The following is a 22,086-nucleotide window of genomic DNA, read 5'->3' on the forward strand; positions in this document are numbered from 1 at the left end:
TGCAGAACTGTGAGAATTTCCAGAAGGTTCATTACTTTTTCATACCACTGTAAGATAATCCTTTATTAATCCCTCATAGGGGAAATTCAGGCATTGTAATTGCAATATGAAACAGAAGAGATCATTCATTTATTTTGGGGTAGTAATGTCAAAGGTCGAAGGTCACAGAGGTCAGAAAATGAATTTTCTGGTGATTCATATACTCCACCATATTTTCAAGACAAGACAACTCCCACAGACTTTGCGCCACACCTTCCTGTAGGGGGCCGACCCAGGCAGAGCCTTGAGTTGGCTTTCCCTGTGATAAACTCTCAAACACACACCGCATTCTAACGCCGGATTTATGCGGAAAGAGGACGAAGGTTTTACTGCATACAAGCAGGGAGGAGTGTCTCAAGATTAATTTGGTCGAGGATTAAAGGTAATTATTGTATTGAATAGTACCATGCATGCACTTTGAAACGTGAAAAAAAATCAATGGATAAAATCAGTGTAACTTTGGCTTGAAATATTTACGTAAAATGAATGACCACTGCCTGTTTTTTATTTTTGAATGAATGAATGAATGAATTTATTGTCATTGTCATCATCGTCAGTATCATTAACATTGACACAGAATATGGAATAATTTGTCCGAAAAAGACGATGACAGAACCAAGAATCTAGTCTGTTTTACGTTCTTATCTGTAGAAATTTTGCGATTTAAGCATTTATTTACAAGAATTTTCAACTTTTAAAGCTCTTTGTTTTGTGACGCCCACCATGTTGGATTTTGTATCTCTACACAATAGGGGAATTCAACATAAATAAGTTGTGATTGTATGTAGAAAAATGCAAATTTTGCTTTTTTTTTTTTTGAGTAAAATTAAGATGATTCTGCATGCTTTCCTCAAGTATTAAGTTTTTGATGTGAAAATTGAGTGCTTTATTAGCTGTTAAAAACGTCAAAATTGCACTAAATAAAAAAAAATAGGTTGCTATTTCTGGCTAAAAGTTATATGATATGTTAATTTTTGCTATTGATCCCCTGCATTTATTGATTTTTGTGCATCTAGCGTAAAATCTGAGATTTAATGAGCGATTTGAATGAGAGATTTTAAGTTTTGTTATATAAAAAAGAATCAGGATTTTACTATGGAACGATTTTCAATTTTTTTATGCCGCTGCTCACGGAGACTCATATATGCCTAAGGGAAGTGAATGTTTTTGTTTTGAGTTTGGTTTTGAAAATATTTGAAATTTTAAGTTTTTGAAAATAGGCCCCCTACGGATGCCCCTGAGCCCTGTGTCCGTCAACTGATAGTGAAGTCTATGGATTATTATCAAAACTTGAACGATAAAACGGAAGGGATCATTATATTTTGGGGTAGTGAGGTAAAAGGTCACATAGGTCACAAAAGGAATTTCACAATAAAAGATTTCACACTCAAAGCGACTGCTAACTCTACCAATCATGGTGATGCCCTCGTTTTTTTGTATAAAGTAGGTCTCATTTTATTATCTTTTTTTTTTTTTTTTAAATTATCGTTTTCCCAATGTTTTCCTTATTTGAATATTTTTTTAATAGTTTTTTAAAAAAAAAGAAATAGATTTTCAGATTTTTTCCTATTAATTTGATTTGTCCATTTCTGTAAGTGCATGTATGAATACTTATTTTACACACACACGCTGTACTTTAGAGACATGTATATACACATTTATCACAAAAGGTTCCTTAGAAAAAAAGTAAGTGCTGCAGTAAATATCTACTTAGCATTTCTTCATGCTTTGTTTTTTTAACTGCTTGGTATTGAACATACAATTTTACTGTAGCAGAACAAAAAGGTTTATGACATCACTGATGATGTAACAGTGAGACTGTACGACGTGGCGAGTGATATAGGGCTGAGGTAACGATATGTGTGTGTTTGTGCGTTGACTGACGACAATCCTGAGGATAAACTTTGTCAAAAACCATGTCATATGCTGTGAGAAAGGTCAGACGTAGCGTCCAGGTGTTCGTGCTGCTTGTGTGTTTGTGTTGTTTGCACGCGCAGGTGTCTCAGTCTGTCATTAAGAGCTGAGTCACAATGCTAGAGTGTGCGTGTTTTTTTTTTTTTTTTTTAGTAAAAGTTTATTGTGTATTGGGAAAAAAGGGGGAATTCCAGAAACACATGGTAACAGTGTTCGTTTGTGTGCGTTTGTCTTATGCCCAACAAGTGCCTCTCCCCGCAACCTAATTTTTTTTTTAGCCAATGTCATTTTGTTTTGGAATTTACAAAAAAACTCAACAAAATTAATGACTGAAATGCAAAACAACCTTGCACATTCACAAATTCAACACTACTATTGCGGAAAGCAGTTATTTGTGTTTTTTTCCTCATTCTTATTCCTTACTTTTAGTGTGTCACAATTTGTTTCAATTTGTTTAAGTTGCTAAAATTAACACAAAAATTGTTGAAATTATACTTATTGTGAAATTCTGATGACTGCCAAAGTTGTCACGGGAAACTGACAAAATTGAAGTGATGCCCCTCTTGCTATATAACATTCGCAAAAACGTTAAAACAAAAGGGGGAAAAGAAAAAAGGTAAAAGTGGACTTAGCAAATGTTCACGAGTGAATCGGCCATTGTGACTTTGTGCATGGGTGAGAGTTCGTACCAGTCTTCTGGCTCATGTCGGCGGGAAGGTGCGGAGGGCTGCTCCCGAAATGCTCGTTGCCGTAGGGCAGCAGCGTCGTGAGCGGATGCATGCCGTGGGACTGTTGCACCACAGACACTTTGTTAGACTGAAAACACAAAAGATCAATTAGTCTCATACAAAATATTGAAAAAAAAAAATTAAAAAACGTTACTTTCAAACATATGCATTAATATTTCTAAAAAATCTAAGACAAATACAAAATAGGTTTTATTTGATGAAGAATGAGATTAGACTACACATTCTATATTATATTAGAAAAATGTACAGAATGTAAAACCATTTTTGATTTGATGAGAGATTAAAATGTGTATAATGGGGGGAAAAAAGCTTTTTTTATTTGAACTCATCAGCTGCTATTGACGGCGACAGACGTCCAAACCATCTAGACTGGGAAGAATGGCAGCGAATGAATGCTTAAATTCACTGCAGAAGGACGAAAAGAGCCACATGTTTAAGAGAGTTACGGTAATAAAGATAGATTTATTGACAGAGTCAAGGTCCAAGTTACAACCATACAATACAAGGAAAAGATTAAACAAAAATAAAAATAAAATAACAATAAAGGGAGGTACACTACACAGAAAAATAAATAAAGAAAATTTCATTCAAAATTGTTCTGATGAGGGATAAAAAAAAAAATACAGATAGTCCCCGGTTTATAACGTGCCCGACTTAAGTGATTTTATGACACCAGAGTAGTCCGCCATTTTGTCTCCAGTTTTTTTTTTTTTTTTTTTTTTTTAAAGTCGCGTACCTTATTGTACCCTACAGTATCTTATTTTTTTATTTTATTAATGTAACTGTTCTACCCTGTGGTGACGTGTGTATTTGATAACAATGTTGACTTTTGTTTTGTGATGAATGCTTTTATTTTGGCACAGGAAGCTCCACACGTGAGTAAGAGCGCATGTACAGACGAAGACGAACGCATTTGCGCGCACATAGTACAATGATGATAATACATGTTTTTAGATAATTATTTTGAGATATAGAGGGTATTTAGAGGTATTTAAAGGGTTAATTCCAATTTACGCGGAAATTCAGGTTAGTGTAGGAACGGAACTCGTTTGTAACCTGGGGACTACCTGTAATGTAAAATTATCTGCACATACAAAAACATCTAGGGTGGAGAGGACTTAAAATTTGTATGGGTTAAAACAAATATATATATATATAAAATATGAATAAAAACAGTACAGAAAATGCAGGGATGAATATAATATTAAATTGTCTATGATAATTTGATAGCTAATCAAAATCGGCAAAAAGTTTGAATTTGATTAAAAACTATCGTAAAAATCCCTCAAAACATGAATAATATACAGTATACACTTCCGTTCAAATGTTTGGGGTCTAAGTAACCCCAAGCATTTGAACTGTATTATAAGTACCCAAACTTTTGAACGGTAGTGTATATATTTTTAAATCATTCATTCAATGCCATTGACGGTGACGGACTTCCAATCTATTTTGACTAAAAGTTCAAATGGATAGTACGTCTATGGCAGACAAAATAATGCAGAGATTTTTCAGATCTCATTCAAATAACAATTATAAAAAGTTTAAAAACTTTAAAACCATTTTGTAACACACATCTCAAGGCCCAACTCAAGGCGTGTTGTTGCTACTCAAAAAAAAAACTACTGCGTGCTAAGTTTAGCACGCACAGCCGCACATCTGTAGCTGCGGCTTCTTCTTCACGTGCCGCACTCGTCCGGCCGAAGAAAACGGAGCAAAAACAGCGTCCCGTCTGCGCTTCCTCGCCGTAATTAGCCGCCCTTGAAGTGGCTTCCAGAGCGCCTTCCGCCTTTTCCGAGCGCGCTCGGGGGGAGGCGCTCGTCCCGACCCCGTCATTAACAGACCGCTCTGTAGTTAAGCGAGGAGGAGAAATCCCCCACTCCTCACTTACACGACGTACACACACTTACCTCAGCTCAAACAAGTACGCGCATGTACTATACTTGCAGAACACACACAATGTACAGTATTCTCACAGCTGTGTCGACATACTGTATTTCAGGAACAGAGAACCTTTTTTAGTATCGCCGAAGTACAAAGTCGTAACCAGAGGTGGAAAAAGTACCCAAAAAGTATTATTACTCAATAGCAGTTGTTGACAATGATAGATGTCCAATGAGTGTATTTATCATCAGTAGACGTCCCAGCCATTTGAAGTGGAAGGGTGGCAGCAAATGAACATTCATTCGCTGCCATCCCTCCCACTTCAAATAGATTGGACGTCTAGCACTGTCAGTGACAATGAGTTAGTAGACCTGATAGCATCTATAGTAACTTAGGGGGGCTGGAACCGCACTAGGCCCGGTCCTCTAAGGCAGTATTTTTCAACCTTTTCTGAGTCACGGCACGTTTTTACATAGGAAAAAATGTCGGGGCACACCACAAACCAAAATTACTTCCTGTACAATATATTTAATTATCCAATAATTTCTCAATATTTATTCTAACTCAGTGTGACTTGAGCCTGTTTAGATGAAAGCCGATATCCTGGCTGGAATTGAAGAAAGACGCACACGAAGCTCGTCTTCAACAGCTCTTTGTCTGTTTTTATTTTTAATTTTATCGCAGTTAGGTTTCAAAGGCTCAGACTTCTCAGACAGGGGGACTTTAGCAATGTCTTTAACCGCATCAGGACTGAGCATCTCGCTGAGAATTACTTTGCAGGCAGCTAGTATTAATTTCTCTGCCACAGTGTGGGACTTTTTGAATTTAGCAACAAGTTCAGCAACAAGTAAGCCTGTCGCAATATGCAATAATTCCATTAATCGCACGATAAATAAAAATGAAGGCGGTAATTTTTCCGCTGCGATTTATCGCCTCGCATGCACGTGCGTGCGCGCGTGCGGCAGGCCGCTGTTAAAAGTTTGGGTTCCTCGTTACCAACTGCGCAAAATGCATCTTTGTTCCAGGTCTGGCAAAAACTAGCGCCTGAGCCAATCGTTCCCATTATATCCTATTGTTCAACGTATACCGGCCATGTCAGTGCTCCGGAGTGACTGTGGACCATCTACCGCCGGTCTTGTTGACGTGTGGGCGCTCCCGTCAGGAGTGACATTTCACGCCGGGCGGTTATTTTTCGGCACAACGCTGAATATTTACAACGAAGTCCGCCAAAACATTGTTACCGACTTGGCTGCTACGAACAACCTCGCTTTGACAACGAACAGCTAAATGAAATTAAGAGCGCTGTGCTTCAAACTCGTCCTGTTAATGAAAGTCGATTGTCATATGCTGGTGTTGTGTAGTAATGAGCAGACGTGACTTCAGCGGCGCTTGCTAACTTTTTTAATGCGCGCACACACTAAATATCATGAAATGGCAAACTAGATGTACTACAGCTAATGCCATTGGCTACGTGAGCCCAGAGTGATTATGGGACACGTAGTCCATATACTACATCGATGAATTATAAACCGCCATGAGTGAATGGAAGTTAAGAAGGCCAAATCAATCCATATCAGTGACTATAGATAATGTTGCAAATATTGTTAATTCAGTACGTGACACAAATGGATTCGGACCACAAATAGGATGTCTTGCTCATGTAGTAAACCTAGCTGCTAAGAGAGCTGTAGCAATCAACAGTGTGCCCTGCCTCACTTTACAAACAGTAAAGATTGTTCTCAGCACTTTTATACAAAATTTTTTCTGATCAGTAAGAAGTAAGCACATAAATATTATGCTCTAAAATGCATGTTTATATGATGGCAATTTAATTTTTGCTCGTTACCAAAAAAGACAAACAAACAAACAACAACAAAAACGAAACAAAAAATACAAATTTTTTTTTTTTTTTTTTTTTTTTTTTTAACAGAGCATTAAATGTATTGAATCGGATCGAAAATCGTGGCCCCCGTATCAAAAATCGTACCGAACCGTGACTTAACTGTATCGTTGCATCCATATGGAACACCATTGCAGAAACTATGACGGGAAAAGTTTTCATTTGCCTAAATGCTTAAGTTATTAAGTGCATTTTTTTTTTTTTAAACACATTTTATTTATTCTGTGTTTCTGTTCGGTATCAATATTGTTGTTTTTTACTTAAGAGGCATGGTCTATTATTTTTAGTTGTGATTTCTTAAAATGTATTTTTGAATTTAAGAGTAAATATTTATCGCGTTTAAATGGGTGTACTTGATCTATTAATATATATTGTATTCTCACTATGTTATTGTAAATTGGTTTAAAAAAATTGGAGGGGGGGGCGCAATAATATCGCATATCGGAATAATTTATGAGAATAATTATCGCACACTAAAATTTGTTATCGCGACAGGCCTAGCAACAAGGTAACATTCTCATTTACCTTTGTAGTTGTTCCTCCAAAAAGTTGCCTGTTTCTCCGTGTTTTCACAAAGGCGAACTAAATAGTCAATCAACTTGTTTTTTAAGTGTCGGTTGTTTCGTTTAGAGATGACGTTTAAACTTGCTTAGCACCATGGCGCTGTTGTTAGCTGCTCAAGTCGCATTCAAGAAGTGCTCTGATTTCTAGCCATCCGCCACCTTGCTGTCCTCGACAATGTGTTGGAATAAAACACAGGGGAAGGATTGACGGTCGTCACATATGGATAAAATGGAAAGGACACTTTTGTGTACATTGACACTTGACTAGTCTAATCCATTGATGTACAGTAGATGTGCTGGGGTCCACATTGTCGCGGACAGCAAGGTGGCTGATGGATAGAAATCACAGCAGTTCTTGAACGTGACACGAGCAATACCTCGCTCATCTGAACACAACCGAAACTTTCTACCTAGTCCTTCCTTGCAATAAATGCGATATTGGATAATTTCTCGTGGCACACCTGACAATCTCTCACGGCACACGAGTTGAAAAACACTGCTCTAGGGGTCCCGGTTTACGGGCGGAAAGTGGGCGTGGTTGGGCGAGTGGAGTGTCAAACAGAAAGATAAGAAGATGCGCGGAGCTGTAATATAGTATTTTAACATTTTTGAGTGTTAAAACATCACTGCCAGCCCCGCATCCCCTCGCTTGGCCGGTTGTCTGGAGGGGCCCGCAAAAAAATTTCCACTTGCACCTCTCACACACACACCGGACAATCGTTAGCCTTACCAATTAGCAACACAGTCGCTGCCATAACATTTATTTCAACAATGCTAGCTAGACATCGATTGCAAACTGTTATAATAATATTGTAACACACAGTACCCTGGCTTTTACCTTTACAATGTATGTGATGGTGAGAAACCCCTCCAAAATGGTGGGCAATGCAGAACGCCTTTTTTTGACATAACAGGGTTTCTACTATGTGTTTTTGTCGCTCTGTACTATACGATCAAATACTCTTTGCCTTATAGTGCAAAAATTACAGTGATTCCAACAACATTTACTCAAGTAAAAGTAAAATTAATGATTTGAAAAAGTACAAAAAAAAAAATTACAAGTTACACACAATTTAGTAACAATAACAATTACCGTATTTTTCGGATTATAAATCGCAGTTTTTTTTTTCATAGATTGGCTGGGGGTGCGACTAATACTCAGGAGCGACTTATGTGTGAAATTACTAACACATTATCATATCATTTCACATGTTATTTTGGTGTTTTGGAGTGACACTGATGGTTTGGTAAACTTGTTAGCATGTTCTTTATACTAAAGCTATCTGAATAACTCTTAATAGCTCTGGCCACGTTCGCGTTCTGCCTTTGGCAATGTGTGTTCAATTGTATTATTGACTTTTTTATATTGAAATGCATGCTTTTAGTTTGTGGCACTTTCACGCCGACGTGAGGGCGCACTCGCACTTGTTTACGTGAAGAAGAGCGCTCACACGCCAGAAGAAGACGGACAGCTACGCAGCTCTGAGTGAGTGGGCGAGTTAGCGAGAGAGAAACACGGCTGTTCATTGTTTATGCTTGTAAAATATCTCTACAGAGGCAATGCCCGTGTGTATCATCTTTTCTGTTGTTGTTGTGTATTTTCCACCTGCGATCGGACACTTAGAGCCAGTTGTGTGGTTGTTTGAACGATGTGCTAATGCTAGCGAACGCATGCCAACCGTTTGTGTCATTGCTGTAATAGCACCTAATTATCATTTATTTATGTTGATGCGAACCTGTTTGGTATTGAGGACAAAATTGATTCAGAAAATTATACCAACGTCCAGCATCGTCATTTGGTTGATTAGCTCGCTGTATAGCCAGGACCGAGCCGTAGCGTCCTGGTGAGGACAGTATATTCGCATTTCGTTGTTCATGCACTGTACACTTATTCAGCATGTTGTTCTCTATTGTATTTTTATATTAAATTGCCTTTCAAGATGACATATCTGTTCTCTGTGTCGGATTTTATCAAGTAAATTTCCCCCCAAAATGTGACTTATACTCCGGTGCGACTTGTATATGTTTTTTTCTCTTCGTTGGGCATTTTATGGCTGGTGTGACTTATACTCAGGTGCGACTTGTAGTCCGAAAAATAAGGTAAATTTCCCCCCAAAATGCGACTTATACTCAGGTGCGAGTTATATATGTTTTTTTTTCTCTTCGTTGGGCATTTTATGGCTGGTGCGACTTATACTCGGGTGCGACTTATAGTCCGAAAAATACGGTACTCGATTAATCGACAACTAATTGATTAGCAAATTAATCGACAACTATTCTAATAACCAATTAATTGTTTAGGACCTTCTTCACCTTAACCTTGTCTAAATTCTTGAAATGATAATATACATAAAACTTATCAGTTGTAAATATGATCAGATTTATTCATTATATTTTTGTTAAGTCAAAGTAGGACCTGAACAAAAATCTGCTTTTGCTTTGGAAAACAACAATTTATTTCGGACATCTTACTGTCTAAACTAGTTTCTTAATAAGGCTGCAACAACTAATCGATTAAATCGATTAATAAATTAGTTGCCCAAAAATCTGACTACAGTTAAGTCAGGAAGCTGTAATAAAATATTATTTTTGAAGGAAGTAGTCATCCATTTTGTCTTCATTGTTACTTACAACATGCCTAAAACAACTTCAAATTGTGAAGGTAATTGAAAAAAGTGACATTTATCCGAGTAATCATTTCATTAATCTTCCAATTAATCGATTATGAAAATAATCCTTTGTTGCAGCCCTAAACGACAGTAAATGTAATTCATTACTTTCCACCTCTGGTCGTAGTCTCCGAGTTTCAAGAAAGTCTTGCATTAAAATTGAACAATTTCTGTGTAGTCATGACTTGATCTAAGTAACCTCTAAATCAGTTTTTCTCAGTCTCAGCTTATTTAGAGTTGACTTGAACGTTTGACCATTGGCTGCTAACACAACCATTTCAAATTGATCGGACGTGTATTGCTGTCAATGGCAGCCAATAAATGATGGAGGCTATCGGGCCCCCCCCTGTGTTTTTTTATTTCCTTAAATGTTTCATCCTTTCTAAAAGGTGAGATTAAAGACACTTGGGCCAGTGGAGGACAAACAGACGAGTGTGTTAATTTCCGCTTTTAATGGAATAAAAAGAATACATTAGGGGTGTACTTGTGTGTGTTCTTTAGCATGTATCATAGCATGTGTGTGTCGCATCCATACAAACAAGTGCAATGTGAACTGTCATTAAGTGTCACACTGAGCCGTGTAGTGCACATAAAACACTCACGACAATACCGACGTGACTCAAAAGGCCTTTCAAGTACACACACGAATGTATTTAGCTGACACACTTAAACGAATGGATTAAGTAATTGCTCCTTTGAAGCATTAATCTTTGATGTCATCTGCAAACAGGGAATGTATTTTTCACCGACTTCCTCAGACACATTGTTTTATTTTGAAAGTTAAAAATAGACAAGGGAATATTTAGGGTTTTAAAAGGTGGCTGATTGATCCACATACTGGCACAATTTACTCAGATGTCGAACACAAAAACAAAACAAGACGAAATCTAAAAAAGGGTCTTGAATCTCAGCTACACTGGTTATTAACCTCCATTTGCGTTCAATGTCTAAATGCTTTTTGCGATAGAAGTTGAAATAGCAACTTAATGCTAAGCTTTATTAGCATTATCGTTTCGCTGAAGACACACCAGCGAGAGATCACCCCAGACCCCTTTAATGTCCCCCATCCAAATCTGGAAGTCATTGCCTTCTCCAAATGAGAGCCTTACTTGACATCAAAAGCGGGGCTGCCGTAACGCTGCAGTAGTGTTTAAAAAAAGAAACAGCCCCTAACCACAGACCCCCCCAAAACCCCCCTCACCCTGTTGTCTCATCTAAAACTTATTTCATAAAAATACTCCACAAAATTGGTACATTAGAGGCCTAATCGAAGACATTTACACAGAAGCAAATGGGAAGCGATGGTGCCGCAATTTATAGCAACCTGTATTATGATAACGACATTTTATTAGACGTCTATTGGCGTCAGTGGCACTGACACATGTTTATGCAAAGCCAGCCCACCAACTTCAAATTGACTCTGCGCTCTCATTTGCTGACACCCACTAGAAGACAGACCAGTAGAAAGTAAGAACGTTGTTTCCCAGTGGACAAAATACGTGCCGATGAGATTATCGATTACATAGCTCCCTCTCCAATTCACGCGTCGAAATTTGCAGTTTCAGTTATACGCAGATTTCTGCGGTATTGTGTAAGGCCCCCTTTACACCTGTGCCCTGTGTCACCATCATCGAAGCGGACAGGTGTTTCTTTATTATCATCATCATCATCCCCAGTAACCCAAAAAAAACGAGGGATCACTCTAATTGATAGCTAGACACTACTGTTGCCAGTCTAGGCATGTGCCGGTATGAGATTCTGATGGTATGATAACCTTAAGCCAAAATATCCCCGTATTCATGGTAATTACAGCTCTACTATGTGTTACTTTGAGATATCTGGGGGTGGGAGGGGGAACTAAACTTTTTTTCCATTGAACAGGATTCGTTTTTCAAAACATAAGCAAATTGGAACATAAGTATAATGTTAATGCATAGGTTAAAGTGCCTATGACAGTAAAGAGCATGTTTATTCCAAATTTCACGCCGTGTTTTATTGTCCTGAATGAAATGGATCGCTTGGATATGTGTGGAAGCGATCGATTAATATATTAGATTTTTTGAATCCCGCGCCACGAAAATGAATAACCTCCTGTTTTGAGGAGGGATGAGAATGTGACATCACCCGGGTCAGCATCTCACACTACATCATTGCTTTATAGCAGGCGTCCCCAAACTTTTTCCTGTGAGGGTCACATAACTTTTCCCTCCTCTGATGAGGGGCCGGGGTCAGTTTGTAACAGAAAAAGTGTGACGATTGCAGGAGTGCCTAAATGTGAGAATTTATTGTTTTTCAGAAAGCCACAATCAAATAACCATTTCTGGATTCTTCACGGAACAAAATCAAATCAAATAAAAATGATAATATAATATAATATAATATAATATAATATAATATAATATAATATAATATAATATAATATAATATAATAATAAATAATAATAACACTATTAATTAAACAAATAATAACCAAATAACCCTCTCTGGGTTCTTCACAGAAAAAAGCCAGGAAATAAATAACAATATTCGGAAAAAAAAAGAAAAAAATGAAAATGCTCTCTGGTATTGTTCAGGGGGCCAGACCAAATGTGGAGGCGGGCCGCATCCGGCCCACGGGCCGTAGTTTGGGGACCCCTGCTTTGTAGCATGCAGATGGACAGCGGATTCAGCTGATTTTGCGGATTAATTCGTTTATTTTTCACATCACGCCAGCCGAATGTGCTGCAGGGTTTTGTTGCTGCACCAGGTAGAGGCGTGTGAGCTGTTTTGGGTTTCAAAAACCCCCACCCCGAGATTGGCAAAAAAGTCCGACAACTGTGGGACCATTTGACTTACAAGGAAGTGAGTAAACATCGTGTTTTGTATTATGTCAAATACTGGGATCATGGCACACGTTTTAATAAGGAGGTGGCTTACAATGCTCCTTGTCCACCGAGAATGCCACTCGGCCGACGACAGGCGGCTTATCGTACACCCCCATCAGTACTATTAGCGTGCCTGCCGGAAGAGCGCTATACTAGGCTTATGCTTGAGCGGTTCTCCATATTGTCCAGACTTCTAGCCCCCTCTGCCCTCTTCGTGTGACCGGCAATAGACCACTATCCTTGGTTTGTCCGGCAGTCATCCTCCAGCTGCTTCCCTAGCAAATGAGCTCTCCTGCCTGCAGAACGGGAACGACGAGCTGTATCTTGCTCGCCGCCGGAGGAGTTGTCGATCTGTGAAGACAATCGACAACTCCGCCGCCGTGTGATATGATCTGGATTAGGTTTGTGTGATTTTTCGTTCGAAAGGCGAGAATAAGGCTTTGAAACGGCGCTCGGTTCGGGTTAGCATGTCGGCTAGCTGTCAAGCCTCTTGGTTAGTTTACACTCTCCGAAATCGGGGGCAGGGAAATGACAAAAGCCGGACTAACTCCGGTGGCGTGAAATATCGTTCGGGAGGTGCAAGAAGAACAAGACCGTTATGGAATAATTTTGCCATGTCGTACTGAATAACACATTTTGAATATTTCATATTTCATTTAGCACAAGACTCATTTGTCATGACCATACAATTTATTTAGCAATTGGGGAAAAATACATAGCTAAAAAGAACATCCTGTAAAAATATTGGGGCAGAGAGATTGAAACAATTACATTTTGCTGCTCTCTTCGTCGCATTTTCCTCGTTCTGAATAATTCCCCCTCAATGGGCTGATTTCTAAATCAGATTAAATCGTGACCCTGCCGATGTCATCCTCCAGCTGGGGACGCTAGAGCGCTAGGCTGAACGGTCGATTAAAAGACTAATTTCTCGTCATCTGCTCTTTGCTGAATTGTTGTATGTGGTCGAATCATCTCAAAATATGATTGTAATTCACATAATAATGCCATTTAAGATTTTTTTTACGCTGTCGAAGGCCCTTTAAGTTAAAATAAGTAAAAAAATAATAATATCAGAAATATTCTAACAAAAATAAATAAATAAATTTAAATGCAGTCCTTCAGGTGAGCCTAAACCCACTGCTACAGCTCAACATTATTATCATCAGAACAAAAATAATTATTTTCCATAAAAAGCATGTGTGTATGACTCGTATCATGTTAACTTTGTACATACACTCTCTTTCAAAACACAGACACTTCCCAGAGAGAAAAAAACCGCATGTTTTACCAACGCTAGACACACTAAACACACTGGAGTTAACTCTCGTAGCTGGTGGGAAACGTTCATGACAGTGTTTACAAACCTTTAATTCTGTATAAATGCGAACTTATATTGGAGGTACTGCCTCCTTGGCAGTCCCCCTCCGCAAACATGTTTTACATGTCAGTTGTCCCTCCTTCTCCAAGGTGCATCCGTTTGTAACTTTTTTGAAGCCAAAGGATTACCATACCAGTGATTTCATTTTCTTTGATGGTAGAAAAATTCAGGAGTTTCACCTCCTCCAGCCATCGTGTAGCACATCCAGTGGACAGCGAGTGGACTGACACTGAGCAACAACCGGTGGGGGAGGGTTGGGCCTTGCAGCTGCAAGCAAGGGATTTCTCCCTGCATTTTTGGGACAAAAATAGCTAATACCGTAGTGACGGTATCATGGAAAAATTGTGCGGTTTTGAAACCGTGACGTTTTCATACCACGGTATACCTTGAAACCGGTAATCGGCACATGTCTAGTTGCCACGATACCAAAAATTTCAAGCCGATAGCGATACTCAAATAAATACTTTTAGTTTGATTTTTTTTAACTCATGCAGTGTTACTGCATTGGTGATCAATATTTTTGACCCCATAAAATCCTTAAATGATGCTAAAATTACCAGGAAGTCACTCGAAAATTAAGGAAGTGACCCTGGCATGCCCCAATACAACAGCGAGTGACCCAAAATCAACAATAATTGATCAGGAAATGCCCCAAAATCAACAAGAAGTGACTGATGAACGGCCCAAAAATCACTGAAAATGATCCAAAATATACAGGAATTGCCTCCGCAATGCCTTAAAATGTACTAGAAGGCTAGGTTCAAACTGCAGGGCTGAATGCATTCCGATTTTTTGTCATATCTGTTTTTTTAGCGTGCCTGTTCAGACTGCCTCTGTTCATTGAGCACATTCAAGTATTACGCATGCATACTAATTTGCAGTCCGACAATCGCAAAGCAAACTGACACTCATGCCCATTTTTTTTTTTTTTTTTTTTAAACTATTGTCAAGTCCGTCTCTTCCCAAAAAGCCGAGTTCAAGCTAGGCGCTAATGTAAAGCTCCATCGCTGCCGTCCTCCCTGCCTCTCACTCCTTGCTGACATAATTGCTGCATTAATTCCGATTTGGGAGATTTGACAGTTCAGACCGCAGCCACATTCTGGAAAGTGTGGGCCAGACCAGATTATAAATGGTCCACTTCTACGCAACTTGTCACGTTCAGACTGTAAAGTTAATGCTTCACTCGAGTCGGAATAACACGAAAAAATTGGATTTGTGCATTAAGACCTGCGGTATGAACCTAGCCGAAGTGACTCAAAATTATGTCTCCCCTTGATAATGATAGACATTAAAAATGGGAGGACGTGAATGCTCATCTTTTAGTGTACCTGACCGTACCCTCAATGGCATCCAATGGGTTAACAAGGAAAATGCAAAAATATATAAGAGTAGCTCAAAATGTAATTTACCTGATGACAACAACTTGCTGGTAAGCTGTGGTAGTGCAATAAACGAATACTGTAACTGGGTATTGATTTTTTTTTTGGCAATCAAATATTGCATCCAGTTACAACATTTCAGTTGATACTCTGATACCTTTCAATACTTTTGAAAACCCTGCTAGATACAGTAGTTCCGTTGCACACAGGCAAGGCAGCACTCTCCTTTTATATTACTTCTTGAGGGTTGAAAAATTTTAAAGACAGAAAATTACACTTTTTTTGCATGGCGTGTGAAATAATTTCTTTTTCTAGTGTAAAATTTCTCCCACATCAAGTTTTTCCGCTATAGTCTCTCCTACAAGTGCCATTATATTTTCGATAGTGCTTCTGAAAGTGGAAACCAGACATGTGGACTTCATCTTTATAGCCCCATTTTGAGTCAGTGCTGTTTGAAAAGATATCAATCCTGGATGTGATTGTGATACTGCTGCGTGCTTGAGTCATAGTGAAAAAGCTGTCACTCTTAATATCAGGCTCGCAAATCCCGGATGTTAAATGCCCCCGCACGTCCGGAAAACTGAATGAAGAAAAAACACCCACCGTGACGACTTTCGAGTGTGCCCGCTTATATTTATTTTGCTAACGTGACAACCGAAATGCCACAAGTAAAGAAAACAGTCAAAAGAAAGTATTGTTTTGATTATGGTAGATAGACCAAAGCCAAGTAGTTCTTTGAAATAACCGCAATTACCTCATCTGAGATCAACTAATGTTTAGTGTTGCACCGATGGTGTTGGTACCGATACGGCACTAAAATGACGTAACATTTCGCTGCCAACCCTCTCACTTCAAATAAGTTGGAAGTCTACGAGAGATAAACATTTTTCAGCTCATCCCAAACAGTCACAAAAGCATTGAAAAGACGTTACGAGGATCGGAATTGCATAAACTCGACTCTGGAGTCGACCCAAGACACCTGGAAAAATATTTTTAACTCGCCTTCTTTAGTCGCCTTCTGTTGGTGGTTGAAAGTGGCCGCAATTGCTTTTGGCGTGTGGCCTGGAGGCCGAGATGATGCTTTACCCCCTAATGGATACCATTCGCAGATGTTAGGAAATGTGACTTTCATTTAAATATTTGGGACCTTATCCGTCAAAGAAACGGCAATATAACAACTTGCAAAAATTTCTTGTCTTGGCTGCCACTGTAGTCGGACTGGCTTGAATTACAGATCCAAAAATGGTTTGTTCGTGTCTCTGATCAAGCAGACGGCAAGAAGAGATGAATCGGGATTAGACCTCAGACGAAAGATCGGCAAAAGCAATTACCTCCTAAGTCTCCGAGCCTCCGAAATCTTAATTGTTTGTAACCGAGGGTTTTCCTCGCCTCAAAAGGGGGAGTAGGAAGGCGAGGGTGCGTCGTGGTGGATTTCCTCAGCCCGTCCGGATCGTGTTACACTGTCCCGGGGGCTCTGATGTGGCTTCAGACAGCGAGCGCATAACCAAAAGCCCGTAACCGCGCAAGCCGGCTCGGCGCTCGGCCTCGTCCTGCGGTCGACTCTGAGGAATATTTTTGAAAGCTGCGATGTATTCCAAACCACCGCCCTCCCCCTCAATCGCTGCAGGGATGCTGCGTTGTTTGAATGTTGGCGGTGAACTTGTGACAAGTTGTTCCGAAGGGATAGCATGTGGGATTTTAGATGGTTTTCATTTAGGGATGGGACATCACGTCCAGGAGGCGCAAGCGGCTTTCTTTACTGAACGAGCTCTGAAAATGTTCCTGGCACGATTATATGGACTTACAGGGTAAAAACCTAGGCCTTTTTGATTGATTCAATGGAAGAAGTCCAAATTTCAGAGTATACCTGACGGAGTACGTGCAAGGGGTAAACACACAAATGGGTTCACTAGACAAAAGATGGAAACCCATGGCCTGAACAAAATAAGCCATTAAAAGGATGTCCATCTTTTTATCCGTTGCATCAATTAAACTCCTTTCCGTTGCAGAGCTCTTGTAGTCTATTAGCCCGCCACCTTCTCGCCCCTCATGGACTTTGTCTTTAATCTCAGGGAAATGCTGCTGCCATTGATGCTCCTATTCATCTGATGTTTGTGCTTGAAGCTTTTATCTTCACCATCTCCCCCCCCCCAAAAAAAAAAAAAAACCTTCGGTTCCAGTTGCGTTTAGGCCGATGTAGACTCAAGATGTTTAGTGGATATTTATGAATTTCGATTCGCTGGCATATATCTTTCCATTAGTCATCAGGTATTTGAACAAAAAAAATTATTAACTTTAGTGGTCTGGAAACCAACCAACTCAATAAAAAGCAGGCCTTCATGTACAGAATCTGTTTAGTTTGTTCAAAAACGACAAAAACATGATGACCATATGCAATTTACAACTTTACAAATACAATATTTACAAAAGGTCATCATATGTTGTTAGTATTTCCACCAATTTATTAACTCATTGGGTGCCATTGACGCCCAATCTATTTGAAGACTATAGGTGCAAGATAATTATCGATCCGATAATAGGAATTATGACGTCATCCCAATAAATCCGATAACATTATTAATAGGCCCGATAATATAGAATATTTTTAGCACGGTGTCGATTGATTTGGATGCGTGCTTTTGTTTCCACCCCTGTTTTGCCAGTATGCAAAGTTTTAATACTGTTCGAGAGGCCGTATTTTTCCATCACTGAGTGATAAACCTTACTATAGCAATTAGCAAATGTTTGCATTTTACAGTTATGTTTACAAGTTCTTGAGAGGCCTTTTGGTTATTGATCTGCTTGCTGTCCAAAAGAAAGTTGTTTCACTGACCAAGACCACAAAAGTCTCCTCTCCTGTTGCATTAAATGTTTTATCTGCTGACAAAGCACCATTCGGTTTATGTTTGTTTTAGTTTAGTCCTCATTGTTCAGGGGAACACATCGTCAATGACATTGACTGATTGATTACATTTATTTGAAAAAATAAATATGGACACTTTATTTGAAGTCAAAACTGCTGTTTTCTTTGTTTTGTTCATTATAATAATGTTCATGAAAATTCCGGTTAGGTCCAAGGCAAATCTATGCTGAATCCACCACTAGTATTTTTGACCTACAGGTGCTCTAAAACTGAGGTGAATATGCATTTAAAAATTGTATGTGGTGGAAAACACAGACATGACTGAAAAAGCAGTTTCTGCTCTTGCACTCCTCTTTAAAAAAACTGCTGTATCTTAAGCCAAAAGAACTATTGTGTTTGATAGAACAATATGTCTATATGCTGCCATAGCAGATTCGTGGCGCATTAAGCCTCCGAACTATTTTTAATTGGTCCATTTTATCCTTGAAACCCCCGTTTACAGACGTAGCGCAACCACTTTTGTTTCAACCCAGCTGTCATTTTTAGCTTAGAATCATTAATTGATGTCTAATATTTCATAAAAAAAAAAAAAAAACGACTTTAAAAAAATTATTCCCTCGCATATTTTAAAGTTTTAAACAAAGTACGTCCCAATGAGAAAAATCGTGTCTTTAAAAAAGTCATGGATATTTACCTCATAACTATCGCTTAATTGTATTTTTTTGTTACTGACACATTTTCTCCGATATACGAGCCTCGTGAGGAAAAGCGGCATGGAAAATGAATGAATGTTAGATGATAAATAATGAATCCAAACAAAGAAAAATTGGGTGGGGGGGGGACGTTTAAAAGGGTAAACATATGAAAAAGAAAATCTCCGCCACTCCTTGATGTCTGTGATTTCTGCATCGCGACCCTTGTTATATTACCATGTTTCACCCGTAAAATTCCCCCAAAATCCAGCTGTGGCCATTCACAGCTGTGTCTTGACACTCAGTGATTCACGCTACATGGAGTTTTTGGATCGAAACAAGGTAAGTACGCGATAATATCTCGTTAAAGTCATGTCTTTAATTCTGCTCTTTCATGCTCTCACCTTCAGACAGGGTTTCGCTGTTTAAAAAAAAACGTTTTATTTTTTAAATGCCCTCCTGTTCAAAATTTTTCCTCCCCTAGAAAATTGAGATTTTAAGCTTTCCAATGATGTATCACACATGCATATAGGACAATTTTGAAAGCTGGCCAAATTGGGGGTCTCAGAGCGGAACTTCAAGTCACCTGAGTGCTTTCCGCCAGATATATTATCGGTCTTCATATCGGCCTCGGCCTTGAGGAGCAGGAAGTTATCGATATCAAAAAATGGATATCGTGCACCCCTATTGAAGACATTCGTTCATTCGCTGCTGACCTCACAGTTCAAATTGATTGAATGATTTTATCACTAATAGATGTCCAAATTCACAGCAGAAAAACGAAAATAGCCACACGGTCAGATGTCTGTCCAACGGCAGCCAATGAGTTAAGAATGTCAAGACTGCCCACCGTCACTTCAAAAACACCAGAAAAAAATCGTAGTTGGAGCTCCCCATTTGGATTCTTTTTGCTGGATTTTCATGACCTTCACCCTAAAACTTGTAGTGTAAGTCAAAGTGAAACATATTTTACTGTATTGACCATTTTTCTCTGGGAATGGTAAATCAACTACCATTGACAGTGTATGAGCCATTGCCTAGAACTCCAGACTCACCAGTCTGGCGACTGTTCCGCGAATCAAATTTACAGGACGGAGCAAGTCACAGCAAACAGATAGCGGAGTGGACCAATCAACGACGGGCGAACGTGACGTTGGTAAAGCGACAAGAAACTCTAGCGTGAGGAAATAAACATACAGAGAGCGGAGAAGTTTATTCCACCTAGCGCGAGACAGACTGTTGGTTTTAGCGACTCGATGTGTTTGGTCATTTAAAACTGAATTTAATGAAGATTGGAACATATTCTCGGCTCTCTCGTTCGCCATCTGTGTTGTTGTGGAGATGACTTCCGACGCGCAAGAGTGACGTTTCTCGTTAAGAACACGTCACGCAAATAAACAAGTCTGATTGCACAGTTACTTTCATTCGGGCTTGAGAGGCCAATGAGGAGCTGGGTCCCAGACTGTTCTCCCGCTATTTAAAAAATACCGGGAGAACAGTCTGGGCCTGCCAGGTACAGGGCTTAGTCAGTACAGACAGCGCCTAAGACACGCCTAATCGATTTGAAACGGGAGGGCTGGCCACCCTTCCAGTTCAAGTGGATTGGACGCCCACAAGTGACAAACTTGTTTAAATTCACACCAGAAAGATGGAAATAACTACTTGGATGTCTATCATCGTCAATAGCGCTGAAAGTATTAAAGGCAGAAAATAAGTTTAAAAAAAAAAAAACAATCTAAAATCACTCTCATCTTAAATTGAAATGTTCAGTATATGTTCAGTATATTCTGATGAGTAACAGAATAAGGCACATTTGAAGGTCAAATTGGGGTGATGGGCAATTCAAGAAAGATTAGCCTTCAAGTTGCATACAATTGCATGTTTCAAATGAACGCCGAAGCTAAAAATGGATGTATACCCATTAAAACCTGTTAGCAACCTGCTGGCCTCATGTTTTTTCCATAAAGCGGCGTCCCAGAACTAGACCGCAAGTGTACAACTCTGAGAAAACCTCCCATCTGCCTATAAACCCCCGAGTACCCATGAATCCAACGTCTTAACCAGAAGGCCAAGTTTTCGGCATGGCACGGCTCCACCGGACTAATCCAAGCGTGACAGAGGAGGGGTGAAGCAAGGGCGCTACCATCCAGCGGACAGCGAGTGGACTCTGTCCAAATCCTTTGCAAGGGCCGTGTGTTGACCGCAACGCCGCGCGACTGCGAGGTCATCTGTCAACGCTGTCCGTCGTGCTTATTTATATATTTTTACCATACCCGTGCCTTGGTGTGTTTATAAGACATTTGTTTTATTTTGGTCCCCAAAAGAACGCGCCATTTGACTAGAACAGACGTCTTATTTACTCGAGTTTTCCTGTTAGATAGCATAGCATTTGACTTTTGGGGTTTGTCTGCAAGCCCGGTCGGGTGGTAACGCCGGTCCTGCTATCGATCATCTGTAATAATGACGCAGCGGCTCGACTTCAGCATGTAATTAAGTTCCCCAAATAGAAGTGGAAAACTCCCCAACAAGACCTTTTGGGACCTTAACTCTTTCAGTACCATTGATGGTGACAGACATCCATTCATAGAGATGAGTTATCACTAGTAGACATCCAACTCTATTTTGTTGGGGCTCCAGGAATGTGTTCAAGACAGACATTCATAATGCATCAAGACCAAAAACTCAAACAATAAAACAAATAAAAAATTATTATTAAACAAAAAAATAAATAAAATGTTAAAAGATAAGAACACATGATAAATGCTGTACATTTATGCACTAATACGCCCTACAGTCTGAAAAATACGGTATGCAGATGATTGGTTGATAGAATGATGAGATGGATACCAAGTGTACTAGTCGCCAATTTCATCCGTCCTTTTCTTGAAACATCTGCTGTTTGCGTCTGCGGCTAAGGGAATTGTGTACTGCTGATTTGTAATGTAAATACGCGGTATTACAGCTCACAAATAAACACACATATTGCGTTTTCAGCTGGGGGGGCTTTGCGACGTCGCTGATCCGTAATTGTTACCACCCGTGCCGAGCGACTAACCGTTACCGGCAGCCGATACATGAATAATCAGAGACAGACGTGCGCGCCGCATATTTACACATAGGAGCTACCAATGTGAGTTTGTGTGTGTTTTCCTCAGCTGCGTGAGCCCACTTTCTTTATTTGTGAGGCCTATT

General features: G+C 39.4%; 1 protein-coding gene across 1 annotated transcript in view; it reads right to left on the bottom strand.

Moving 5' to 3' along the window:
- Positions 1-22,086, bottom strand: part of tcf7 (transcription factor 7) — a 76,049-nt gene that overhangs the window by 38,571 nt on the left and 15,392 nt on the right. The window contains 1 exon segment of the mRNA XM_057821256.1: positions 2,643-2,769. Within this exon segment, the coding sequence (XP_057677239.1) occupies positions 2,643-2,769 (127 nt within the window).

Source organism: Corythoichthys intestinalis, chromosome 18, assembly GCF_030265065.1.
Source record: "Corythoichthys intestinalis isolate RoL2023-P3 chromosome 18, ASM3026506v1, whole genome shotgun sequence".
NCBI lineage: Eukaryota > Metazoa > Chordata > Actinopteri > Syngnathiformes > Syngnathidae > Corythoichthys > Corythoichthys intestinalis.